This window comes from Camelina sativa, chromosome 6, assembly GCF_000633955.1.
Source record: "Camelina sativa cultivar DH55 chromosome 6, Cs, whole genome shotgun sequence".
NCBI lineage: Eukaryota > Viridiplantae > Streptophyta > Magnoliopsida > Brassicales > Brassicaceae > Camelina > Camelina sativa.
In genome coordinates this window covers 9239320-9253297 of record NC_025690.1, presented here as the reverse complement: position 1 = coordinate 9253297, position 13978 = coordinate 9239320, and the positions used below count along the sequence as shown (strand labels likewise).

The following is a 13978-nucleotide window of genomic DNA, read 5'->3' as shown; positions in this document are numbered from 1 at the left end:
TTACTGAAGCTGCCCACAGATTCATCCAGTCTCCTGATGATGAAGATCATTTGATCATCATTATCAATTTATCATTTTGGTCATTAAACTATGGCTTCTTGAACTTGGATAAGTGTCTTTCTTATATTATATTTTCCGGCAAAACATTTAACAACTCTGATGTTCTTGATTCTTGTTTTGGTGCTGGCTTCTTTCGTACTCATCTATGTCATTTGCATGAATAATGTGTATTTATGATGCCGGTATGGTATCTTCGAGACCTTGATATTATTCAGCTTTTTCAATACCTCACTTTGCCATCTCATTCCAAAGATGGTTATATATTTACCTGGAAATCAAATGACTATATATTGCCAGATCTACCATATAGGTATTCATTTTAGTTTCTTAATTACTTTTGTTTTCCCTAAACAGCTTTCTCATAGACCATGGTTTTATATATTCAGATTTGATTCTCTGTTCTATTTATATTAGCTAATCTGATTGACATATATTAGAGCTTGGTATGATAGTTACTGCAACATCCATGAACAAATTTTCCAAGTATAACCTTCTTTCTAATCTGAGTGATTTTTCTCCAGTTCAGGCATTAGTCACTTTCCCAAATGGTCAGTTCCTTTGGGAAAGCAAACGTCAAAAGAAACTCTGGTTACTCTTTGAAATTTTACAACGTTAATGCAAATAACAATTTGGAGGTGATAAAACACTAAACTTGTCGTCGATTGGCTCATTTCTTATAGACTCTAGTGAAATGGTTTTGCTTTTGAGATAGTGGACTACTTGACTTGACTTCATTTAAGAAAACAAATATCATTTGCATCTTTTTCTATGTTTTTCCTCTATAAGTTGCATTACTTACTACCACAATTTGCATATTTGGTTCTTCCCTTGTACTCACTTTCCTGCAAAATATGAAATTGTTTCTTTTTACTTGGTTTGTTCAGTGCTCTCATGTTACTTGATGCATATGTTTTTACTGATGAAACCGATAAGAAAGCGTTGCTCGAGTTCAGGTCTCAAGTTTCTCAAAAGCAAAGAGATTACCTCTTTCCAAAATAGAGTAGTTTCCAACAGAAGTCTCTGTAGCTCCCTTTGTTAATTTTAAAACCTAGATTCAAACGAACAAAACACCTAGCAGAACCTAAGTCATCAGACAACATCATCCAACGTTAGAGGAGCAGCTCTGGCGGCGGCCAACATCTTTGTCTTCTCTTTTCCCAGCAGAGCTTCTGTTTCTGAGCACTTTAGCTTCAAGTTGTTCAGTTCCTCCTTCTCTTTCTCCAGTAGAGCTTCTATTTCTGAGCACTTCTTCTTAAAGACCTTGAGCTCTTCCTCTAACTCTTGCATCCGAGTCTTACCAAACAGCTCTTCCATCTTCTTTTCCTTTACTTCCTCCAGTTTACGCTCTAACCAATCAACCTTAAAGCCCGAATCTTTCAGATATGTTAATGCTTTCTCTGCTTGGCTTAAGTCATCAAAGGAAAAGTCTTGAAGTGACTGGCACAACGTCTCGATTATGTTGAGTAGGAGATTTATACATGATGTCCTCATATTTTGGTTCTTTACTCGCACCTCTAATGCTATGTCCCGTGTTTTTCAAATATAAGTTTCACAGATTCCGCGTGCAGTTGTAAAAAAAAGGATGAAAAACGCATAAACTCATATGTATAGTTGTATACATATCCATAAACTGAATGGTATACTTTAAAGATACTATTTTTTTCCCCAACATTTTCTCTGTATTAAGATGTGTTCCAGTGATAAATTCAAAACAGTAACAACAAACAAGGAGATGATAAATCTCATGAGTTTGAAACTGATAGTTACGTAATAAAGTAATTAATCAAATAAGTGCCTATCAAACAAAACGCATCTGAAAAGAAGTTGTGAATTCTTTATGAACAAGTTACCTGTGAAGGAAGAACTTGAAACCCATTGACATCTACTGATGAATAAGAATGACTAGACACCGCACCACCACCATCACCATTTAGCCTTATCCTTTTCAGAGGTTGGTTTACCTCTTGAGATTCCTCTGAAACATCTAATTTTCCAATAACTTCAAGAACATCAACCTCCGCAATAATCTTGACTTCATCATTCACAAGAAATCCACCTTCTTTGGCATTAAGTCTGGTAAGAAGAAGGCTTTCTGGATTCCCACGGAGAGGACGATTTTTATCAAACCATTGTTCTGTTTCTGTAGACCAAAAAAAAGATATAAGTCAGTTTAACTCAAAAACAAACACAAAACAGAAATATAATAATAATAAAAAAAATACGAACTTTCATTAGTCCAAAGCCTTATATAACTCACCTACTCGTGCGGAGAGTTTACCGGAGAGTTAGGCTAAATCTTGTGTGTCTTCTCCGTCCAGAAGGCAAAGTTTCAAAATCAGCTACCTTTAGATACACAGACAAATACTTAGGAATGAGAATTCCCAGAGGAAAGACAATGAGACACCTGCAACCAAAAATACCATAGAAAAACGAGTGAGGATGTTCTCATAAAATCTATACTAGCCAGAAGAAAAAAAAAAAGAAAAGAAAAACATTAGATATATAACAAAGTTGTCTTCTTCTTACCATTTGCAGCCACCAATCACAAATTCATCAGAATAAATGAACCTAGATTGCAAAGATGAGAAATTCTTAATCACCCACGTGAATTTTTCATTCCCCATTAAAAACGACTCCTCACAAGTATCTCACAACCAAAAGTACCAAAGCTTGAAAACGACCAACGAAAACCCTAATTAATTAATTTGGTCTAGGCTAGGAATTGATTCCCCCCAAAGAGCATAATTGCTAGCTTTATCTCTTTGGCCACATGGGTATGGTCCATTGCTTACGGCCCATTTGCAAACCGGGGAGAACTCTACCCGTGGGATACCATCTCCCCAGAGATTAGTCTCGGATCCCTCCATAAGTCTGGGAATTTACTCTGAGTTAACAAAAAAAAACCCTAATTAATATATAACCTGAGTAAAATCAAATATCGAAGAAAAAAAACCGTGGGCGAGAGACGATGGCGATGGCGATTGCTCTAGGGTTTTGACCTAACTATGAGCGTTTTATCGGTTGGTGTTCTAAGGATTCATTGCGGTTGGTTTGGGATTCTATTCGGTGGTGCTGTGGTTGGATACAGTTCACGGGATCTGTTATTCAATTATGGGATACGATTAGGTTATTGGAGGACGAAAGAGCGGTGTCAGATCTGGTGGAGATCAAGACGGATATTGGATCTGCTGTGCGATCTTTATTTATGGTGCTTTGTTGGGTTCGGGGTCAAACAAGGGATTAGGAAGGATTGGTATCTTCCTATGATTGGGTTTGCTGAGGATTCTGGGGTTGAATGGCGTGTTACGGATTTGATATGTCTTAATGATAGGATCTGGTTTGCTCTGTCCATATTGATTGCTGCAGTGGAGAGGAGATCCCATTTTCTGCGGGATACGATTGATTGGAGCTCTTTTGATATCGTTGCTGCTTTATTGTTGCAGATTTGGTTCGATGATGGGTATAAAGGTTCGATTCACGCACATCAGGGAAATCATCACTCACATTATTCTCTGTTCCTTTTCGGGGCTTCTTGTGATTCCAATGAGTTTTTCGGTTTTTGATTTCTGCTACTTTTTTCGATGTGATGTCGCAAAGCCTGGTATTGGGTCAGGGTTCGAATGCAATGATTTCGGCTTCATCTGTGATGAAGAGGAAGGTGAAGATCCCGTATTTTGATAATACGGCATTGATCGAGGGCTATTCCAAGACGGTGGTAGGGAGATGCATGAACCCGAGGAGGCAAGACATGAAGGCACTTCTTCTTTTTTTCCCTCGGATTTGGCATTTGGAGGGTCGAGTGGTTGGTGCAGATATGGGTATGGGGAAGTTCCAGTTTTACTTTGATGAGGAAGCAGACATCACCAAGGTTTTGAAGATGAGTCCGTTTCACTTTAACCATTGGATGGTCTCCATGGTCCGACGGTGGATCCCTCCTATCCGTCGTCTTTGACATTTTGGGTTCGAGTCATGGGTGTCCCTTTCCAGTTTTGGGCTCCTCCAACCTTCAGGAGCATTGGAGAGGCTCCCAGGACTGTATTGGAGGTGGATATCGATGGAGGGAGAGTTCAGGTTACAGTGAATGGTCTCAAATGTCTTTGCTTTGAGACGGAGATCGAGTTTTTCAACGGTGAAGCAACCATCGTTTCTCTTCACTACGAGCGGTTGTTTGGTTTTTGCCAGAAGTGCTTTAACATGTGACATGAAGAGGAGCCTACCTTGAACCCACCAGTCCTGCCTAGAGAGGATGCTCATCGGCGTCATCAGAGCTACAAGGGTGTAGTCAGATCGGAGAGGCAGAGAGGTCCTGGATCGGATGGTGGTGCTAAAGTGGGGTCTCGGGGTTCGTCGAGTAGTGTGGGGACTCAGGCTGATGGGAGGAGGTCGTCTGAGGGGAGCGGTGATAGAGGGATGAAGAGGCGCTCTGCTCTTCCAGGTGGGGAACCGGTGCCAAAGCAACGTAGATACCAGTCATATGTGCAATACAATGATCATAGACATCTCTGAGAGGCTGCGAGACGGTCAGAGGATAAGCCAGAGATTACGGTGGAGGAAGGTGTACCAGTCGTTGAGGATTCAGTGGGTGCTCCTCGGTCTAGCAAGGTGGTTCGTAAGTCTCTGTTTCAAGAGGAGGCTACGGAGAACACTACGGGTGGGGTTTCACTCTCCGAGCAGGTAATTGAGAAGTTGGGTGTTCTTGTTCCTGGTGTTGTCCCAGGGGAATCAGTTGCGGCATCTAGTGTTGTGGAGGGAGATAAGGACGGTGTTGCTACGCAGTCTGACTCAAACAGAGACTCAGTTGCTTCGGTGGTACAGGAGATTGTTGTGGATCCTGCTGTGGTTGTGGAGAAAGCTCAGGAGAGAGGTGATTCTTGTTCCGTTGTGGAGGAGTCCTCCGCTTTGCAAGTTGATGCGGATATGGCGGAGGAAGAAGAAGCTGCTGATACGGATGGTGATGGTAGGGAGGAGGAGTCTTTCTCTGGGGAGCAACTAGTTAATGCTGGTACTAATTCTGTTGAGGCAGCTGCGCCTCCTGTGGTGGTCGCAACAGGATCCTCCACTGTTGGGGAGAAAGCACGTAAAGGGAAAGGACTCATGGGGGTACAAGGTTTGGGCTCCAAGAAACTGAATGTGTATGTGCGTACCCCTCGTAAGCGACCTGCTATCAAGGGTTCTGCTCCGAATGGAGACATTGTTGCTCTGATACCTATGGGAATGGGGAAGGGTGTTGTGGGTGGGACTAAGCCACCGATTCCGAAGATTACCAAATGAAGATTTTAAGCTGGAACTGTCAGGGGTTGGGCAATAAAGCCACTGTTGGGTATCTCAGGGATTTATGGGGGAAGCATAGGCTAGATTTTTTTGTTTTTGTTTGAAACAAGAAAACATTTTTCTTTTTTTGGAACCTTGTGTTTGGTCATTTTGGTTATTCATCTTTAAAAACAGTTGAACCTATTGGTTCTAGTGGTGGTTTGGCATTGTTTTACAATGATAATAATATTAATCTATATATAATAGCAATCCAAATAAATACCACCAAAAGTTAGTGTTTTTTCATTCGTACCTTTAGGGTAATTTTCCAAAAAAATCTATAGAAAATTTAAATTGTGTGTTTTACAAAACATTGTGACTGTTCATTGTTACCGTTTTTTTGTAAAGTTGCAACTGTTCATTGTAAAGTTGTGTTTATTCGAATATTCATATCTTTTAAAATTTATATATATTTGTATGTTTGAACTGTTTTCATTTTTTGTCATGAAACAAAATAATATAAATTTTAAATCTCAACAGTTTTTACAGCGTTCTAAATTATTCTCTAGCATTCATTCTTTCAAAAGTAAAAAAATCCCTCCAATTATTGATTTGACAAAAGATTTTTGGAATGATAAATCTAATTTAAAACTTTTAGTTAATTTTAAATATATAAATTTAATGAAAATACTTAGAGTTCTTTTCCAACAGTTAGATGGATTATTTATTGAGTTTTTGAATTTGATATTTTCAATATGGTAATAAAGATGTCTTCTATTTAAATGCAGTTTATATGGATTATTAGGTATAATCAAGTGCAGACAATTGCGATTTTTCGTAGTACATTTTCGTAAATTTTTTTATTTTTTTTTATTTTTTAAATTCAAACGGTTGTATATGTTCATTGTTGAGTTGTGTCTTTTCACTATATTTTATTTATGTTTTTTCATCACAACTTTCGTCCGAAAAGGTGTGTGACGTCATTGACGTGTGTCTCTTTAAATAGTCATATCTTCTGATCTCTCTTTTTATTTGTCTCTTAGTAACTAACAAGTTACAAATTTTTCATTTTATGTTAAATCTAAATAATTGAATATTAATATCTAATATTCAAAGTTATTTTATAATCTAACTAAATTTTAAAAAATGATTATAAGAATAGAGAAATTTAATACAAATTAATATAGAATTTACAGTTGCGTATATTTATCGTAACTTTTGTTAAAAATATTTTAATATTTAATATTTAAAAGTAATAATAACATTCTGAATAAATGCAAACAACAATTACGACTTTTTGTAGTATTTTTTGTGAAAAATTGTTTTTTTGGTTTTTTTTTAACTCAAATAGTTGTATCTGTTCATTATATCTGTTCATTGTAGAGTTGTGTCTTTTCACTATATTTTATTCATATTTTTGCATCACAACTTTTCGTTCTAATAGGTGTGTCTATTTAAATATTCATATATTTTGAACTTTCAATATAATTCTCTCTTCATCAATAACTTACAAATCATTGTTTGTTGAAACAAATTTTCCGTTTTATGTTGAATTTAAATAATTTGAATATTAATATCAAATATTCAATATTATTCTATAATCTAACTAAAATTTTAGAAATGATTATGGCAATATAGAAATTTTATAAAACTTACTACAAAATTTACAGTTGCGTCTATTTATCGTAACTTTCGTTAAAAAGCTGTTTTTATATTGTAAATTTATTTTATTATGTTTCTAAAAGTTATGTATTTTAATTTCAATTTTTTATATATTTTCACTCATTATTAAATACATTTTTAATTATAATTATTTAATAGAAAATTACATTTACTCATTACAACCAGTAGTTCAATATTCTCTAACATCACTTTGTCATTATGATTTTTTAATTGTAACTCTTTACCATAATTCTTCATAAAATATCTTATATATTTATAATACTTTAAACAATGTTTTTGCATAGTTACGTCTATTTTTTATAATATTTTTTGTTTATAAATTTTCATTTTGATGGTTGTGTTTTTACTTTTTATTAACAGTTTATGTTTAATGTGTATGTATTCAAAATACATTATATTACATTCAAATGATTTCATAATGTATAATTAAATTTTTTTTTCTAAAATACTTCCTCCGCATCATCGCGGGGTCTGAGTCCTAGTAATATTAATAATAATTCTTTTTTATTTGAGTCCAATAGACTAATTGATGTGGAGATAACTTATAAAGGCCAATTAATTTATTTGTCTTTTGTTTATGGCTATCCGGTTCCAAAAAACTGCGATTTAGTGTGGGAACGTTTGATTCGAATTGGCTTGGCCAGAGATCAACCCTGGTTTCTGGTTGGTGATTTCAATGAAATAAAAGGCAACCATGAGAAGAGGGGTGGCAAGTTACGCCATCCTTCGTACTTTGTGCCTTTTAATACAATGATTTGACACTGTGGCTTACTGGAGTTTCCCTCTTTGGGTGATAGTCTCTCTTGGAGAGGATGGCGCGATAAGAAACCGATACGGTGTCGGTTGGACCGGGCTTTAGCAAATGAACAGTGGTATGATTTGTTCACTGATTCGTTCACGGACTATTTACCGATGATTGCATTGGATCACAAACCGGTGTTGGCCGTTATTGAGGCAAAACGCCGTCAGGGGCGAAGCAGTTTTCGCTTTGATCGACGATGGCTTGATAAGGAAGGTTTTTTCGGAGCCATTGCGGAGGGATGGGGTCTGGGGTCGGTTTTTCGACTATCTCTTTAGTGGACAAAATTACTACTTGTCGCCGAGCCATTTCTCAGTGGGGAAAGACACAGGTACCATACAGGCAGGAGACAATTGAGGAATTAAAATCAAAATTAGCGGTGGCACAGGAGAATGATGGTACGTCGGTTGAGGAGTTGGCAGAACTCACATGGAGGCTTCGGGAGGCGTATCAGGATGAGGAGGTGTATTGGTATAAAAAAAGTAGGAGTCGGTGGATGAGATTCGGTGATCGTAATACCAGCTATTTCCATGCTCAGACAAAGCAGCGTCGGGTTCGGAATCGAATTGTTGGTCTTCATGATCAGCATGGCACTTGGTCGACAGAGGAAAGTGAGGTCCAAAATATTGCAGTTTCTTATTTTCAGGAGCTTTTCACTTCTTCGGATCCCACAGATTTTGAGTAGAGTCTTGGTGTGATTAGTCCATCTGTCAGTCAGGCCACAAGTGACACTCTAACGAGGGAAGTTTCTTAGTATGAGATTAAGCAGGTATTGTTTATGATGCATCCGGACAAAACTCCAAGTCCGGATGGTATGACGGCATTATTTTATCAGAAAGCATGGGGAACAGTTAAAGCAGATCTGGTCTTTTTGGTTAATTCCTTCCTCCAGGAAGGGGTTTTTGATCGACGGTTAAACGAGACAAATATATGTCTTATTCCGAAGGTGGATAAACCAACCCGGATGACAGAATTACGTCCTATCAGTTTGTGCAATGTCGGATATAAAATCATTTCCAAGGTTTTATGTCAACGACTTCGTCCTTTCCTCCCGTCTCTGGTTTCATAAACACAGTCAGCATTTGTGGCAGGTCGTCTTATTTTGGATAATATCTTGATCGCACAGGAAATATTCCATGGGCTACGTACTAATCCTTCTTGTAAAGGGAAATTTATGGCCATCAAAACGGATATGAGTAAGGCTTATGATCGGGTGGAATGGCATTTTGTCGAACACCTGCTCAGGAAGTTTGGTTTTTGTGAGAAATGGATCTCTTGGATTATGTGGTGTGTGACGTCGGTACAATATAGGGTCTTGATTAATGGCCATCCTCATGGCTCCATTGTTCCTCATCGGGGGTTGAGACAAGGGGATCCGCTGTCGCCCTATCTTTTTATTCTGTGTACGAAGGTGCTTATTGCTCATTTTCGGCGAGCAGAAGAGGCGAAGCTTATTACTGGTATACGGGTTTCCAATGCATGTCCTGCTATCTCTCATTTGTTATTTGCGGATGATAGTTTGTTTTTCTGTCAGGCTACAAGGGAGCAATATGGGGTGGTGTTGCGGATTCTTAAGCAACATGAAAGGGTTTCTGGTCAGCAAATCAATTTCCAAAAATCCTCGGTCCAATTTGGACATACAGTGGAAAGTGGATTTCGGGAGGAATTAAAGGGATTTTTGGGCATAACAACTCTGAGTGGGATGAGTTCGTATTTAGGTATTCCTGAGAGTCTAGGTGGTTCTAAGACGAAAATTTTTTCATTTGTTCAGGATAGGCTGCAGGCACGGGCTAGTGGTTGGCCGGCTCGTTTGTTATCTAAAGGGGGTAAGGAGGTAATGATTAAATCAGTAGCTACGACGATTCCTACCTTTGTGATGACATGCTTTAAGTTGCCAAAAACGGTAACGAGGAAATTAACTAGCGCTATCTTGAAATATTGGTGGAGTTTGTCTGGCCAAATGAGGGGGCTGCATTGGATTGGTTGGGATATGTTGTGTTGTATCAAAAATGATGGGGGACTCGGTTTCAGGTGTTTAGATGACTATAACACGGCTCTGCTTGCCAAACAGCTTTGGAGGCTGATTACGGTCCCCGATTCTCTATTTGCACGGGTGTTTAAAGGTCGCTACTATCGACATTCTGATTCGTTGGATCCAATTAAATCTTACTCGCCGTCTTATGGGTGGCGGAGTATAGTTTCTGCTCCCTCTCTGGTAAACAAAGGACTAATTAAACGAGTAGGTTCTGGTGCTTCCATTTCTGTATGGACTGATCCATGGATCCCTGCTCAATCCCCGAGACCAGCACTGAGTACAGGGTCGTCTTATGATCCTCTGCTTCCAGTTTCAAATCTTATTACCAGGAGTTCTAATACATGGGATATGGCTCAGCTTATGGCTACGTTTGTACCGGAAGATGTTGCTATAATTTCTGCCATACCTTTGCGTCTACCAGATAAACCGGATTTTTTGGGTTGGCATTTTACTACGTCTGGTAGGTATTCGGTCAAATCAGGTTATCATGTTCTTCGTTCAAATACGTCGGCTACTGAACCGACAGTATTTGGACCAGACATCGCACCTCTCCGGGCGTTTGTGTGGAAAATTAGGTGTCCACCGAAGCTTCGTCATTTTTTGTGGCAAGTGTTTTCGGGTTGTGTGGCAGTTACCGCTAATCTGCGGAAGCGTGGAATTAGTGGTGATGCTATGTGTGGACTTTGTGGACTTCAGGAGGAGACGATAAATCATACCCTCTTCGAATGCCCGCCGGCCAAGCAGGTTTGGGCTTTGTCGCAGTTTCCGACGGGCCTGGGTATTTTCCTTTGGAGTCGGTTTACACGAACATGGATTTTTTTTTTCTGGAGGTTTAAATCTGTTCCAACATATGAGGTTTTTCCTTGGCTATTATGGTATATTTGGAAAGCCCGCAATGATAAACTTTTCAGTAATCTGGATTCGAATCCCCTTGTGATCCTACGGATAGCAGAGGATGAGGCAAAAACATGGGCTCTGGCTCAGTCCGAGGACATGATATTAGTCCCAGAAAATCCAGGTGTTCCAGGTGGCAGCCGGGGATTAGGGGTTCCCAGGTCTCTCTCGAGTTATATGTGTTTTTTTATGGTTCTTGGAAAGAAACGGATTGCTATGCGGGTAGAGGATGGTTTTGTACGTTACCCTTGGGCGACGTTCCCACTATGGGAGCAGCCAACTTTCGTCGTAGCCTTCCCCTCTTCATGCAAAGCTCGAAGCTCTTGTTTGGGCTATGCGTTGTATGATTGGAGCGGATAACCAATCCTTCATATTTCTCACCGACTGCTCCGACATAGTGAAGATGGTGTCTTCGCCTGCAGAGTATCCAGCTATTCTGCCTTATTTGGAGGACATACAGGCAGACAAGGAGGAGTTTGCTTCTTTCTCGTTAGTCTATGTCCCACGAGCTCAGAATGGTAAAGCGGATAATTTAGCGCGGAGAGTCTGCGTGGTACCGCACTTAGTTACCTATGTAAACAATGTACTTTCGGATTGGCTGATTTAGGTCAACCTTGTATTCTGTTGTCAAAAATATATATATATATATATAACTTGAGTGAGTGAGTGGCACGAACCACTCGCTAGTCTTCCTCGCTTATTTGCTTATGAGCTTCGGCCCATTTACTATTCCCGGCCCAATTCAGCATAAAGTTTTGTGGTGGGTTTGGAAATAAGTTAAAAAGGAAGGGCCGAAGGGGTACCAGAAGTTAATATAAGATAACTCAAATCTGTTCCAGAAACATCTTTTAGCCAAAGCAACCTTAATTATAACATTGAATAACAGTGTTTTAAACATACTCTAAAATTTATCAAATAAATACATAATGCACTTTTTCATCCATCCAGAAGGCAAAGTTTCAAAATCAGCTACCTTTAGATACAGAGACAAATACTTAGGAATGAGAATTCCCTGAGGAAAGGCAATGAGACACCTGCAACCAAAAATACCACAGAAAACGATCAAGGATGTTCTCATAACCCTATACTGGCCAGAAGGAAAAAACATTAGATACTAACAAAATGGTCTTCGTCTTACCATTTGCAGCCACCAATCACAAATTCATCAGAACAAATAAACCTAGATTGCAAAGATGAGAAATTCTTAATCACCCACGTGAACTTTTCATTCCCCATTGAAAACAACTCCTCACAAGTGTCTCACAAACAAAAGTACCAAAGCTTGAAAACGACCAACGAAAATCTCTAATATATAACCTGAGTGGCACGAATCACTCGCTAGTCTTCCTAACTTATTTGCTTATGAGCTTCGGCCCATTTACTATTCTCGGCCCAATTCAGCATAAAGTTTTGTGGTGGGTTTGGAAATAAGTTAAAAAGGAAGGGCCGAAGGGGTACCAGAAGTTAATATAAGATAACTCAAATCTGTTCCAGAAACATCTTTTAGCCAAAGCAACCTTAATTATAACATTGAATAACAGTGTTTTAAACATACTCTAAAATTTATCAAATAAATACATAATGCACTTTTTCATCCATCGAGAAGGCAAAGTTTCAAAATCAGCTACCTTTAGATACAGAGACAAATACTTAGGAATGAGAATTCCCTGAGGAAAGGCAATGAGACACCTGCAACCAAAAATACCACAGAAAACGATCAAGGATGTTCTCATAACCCTATACTGGCCAGAAGGAAAAAACATTAGATACTAACAAAATGGTCTTCGTCTTACCATTTGCAGCCACCAATCACAAATTCATCAGAACAAATAAACCTAGATTGCAAAGATGAGAAATTCTTAATCACCCACGTGAACTTTTCATTCCCCATTGAAAACAACTCCTCACAAGTGTCTCACAAACAAAAGTACCAAAGCTTGAAAACGACCAACGAAAATCTCTAATATATAACCTGAGTGGCACGAATCACTCGCTAGTCTTCCTAACTTATTTGCTTATGAGCTTCGGCCCATTTACTATTCTCGGCCCAATTCAGCATAAAGTTTTGTGGTGGGTTTGGAAATAAGTTAAAAAGGAAGGGCCGAAGGGGTACCAGAAGTTAATATAAGATAACTCAAATCTGTTCCAGAAACATCTTTTAGCCAAAGCAACCCTAATTATAACATTGAATAACAGTGTTTTAAACATACTCCAAAATTTATCAAATAAAGACATAATGCACTTTTTCATCCATCGAGAAGACAAAGTTTCAAAATCAGCTACCTTTAGATACAGAGACAAATACTTAGGAATGAGAATTCCCTGAGGAAAGGCAATGAGACACCTGCAACCAAAAATACCACAGAAAACGATCAAGGATGTTCTCATAACCCTATACTGGCCAGAAGGAAAAAACATTAGATACTAACAAAATGGTCTTCGTCTTACCATTTGCAGCCACCAATCACAAATTCATCAGAACAAATAAACCTAGATTGCAAAGATGAGAAATTCTTAATCACCCACGTGAACTTTTCATTCCCCATTGAAAACAACTCCTCACAAGTGTCTCACAAACAAAAGTACCAAAGCTTGAAAACGACCAACGAAAATCTCTAATATATAACCTGAGTGGCACGAATCACTCGCTAGTCTTCCTAACTTATTTGCTTATGAGCTTCGGCCCATTTACTATTCTCGGCCCAATTCAGCATAAAGTTTTGTGGTGGGTTTGGAAATAAGTTAAAAAGGAAGGGCCGAAGGGGTACCAGAAGTTAATATAAGATAACTCAAATCTGTTCCAGAAACATCTTTTAGCCAAAGCAACCCTAATTATAACATTGAATAACAGTGTTTTAAACATACTCCAAAATTTATCAAATAAAGACATAATGCACTTTTTCATCCATCGAGAAGACAAAGTTTCAAAATCAGCTACCTTTAGATACAGAGACAAAAACTTAGGAATGAGAATTCCCTGAGGAAAGGCAATGAGACACCTGCAACCAAAAATACCACAGAAAACGATCGAGGATGTTCTCATAAACCTATACTGGCCAGAAGAAAAAAACATTAGATATTAACAAAATGGTCTTCGTCTTACCATTTGCAGCCACCAATCACAAATTCATCAGAACAAATGAACTAGATTGCAAAGATGAGAAATTCTTAATCACCCACGTGAACTTTTCATTCCCCATTGAAAACATTTCCTCACAAGTGTCTCACAACCAAAAGTACCAAAGCTTGAAAACGAC

General features: G+C 38.5%; 1 protein-coding gene and 1 pseudogene across 1 annotated transcript; one reads left to right on the top strand and one right to left on the bottom strand.

Moving 5' to 3' along the window:
* LOC109133306 lies at positions 1150-2684 on the bottom strand (annotated as a pseudogene).
* LOC109133305 lies at positions 8967-11081 on the top strand. The gene is made up of 2 exons (XM_019246311.1): positions 8967-10605; positions 10717-11081. Exons 1-2 carry the CDS (start codon positions 8967-8969, stop codon positions 11079-11081), a joined length of 2004 nt encoding a protein of 667 aa, XP_019101856.1.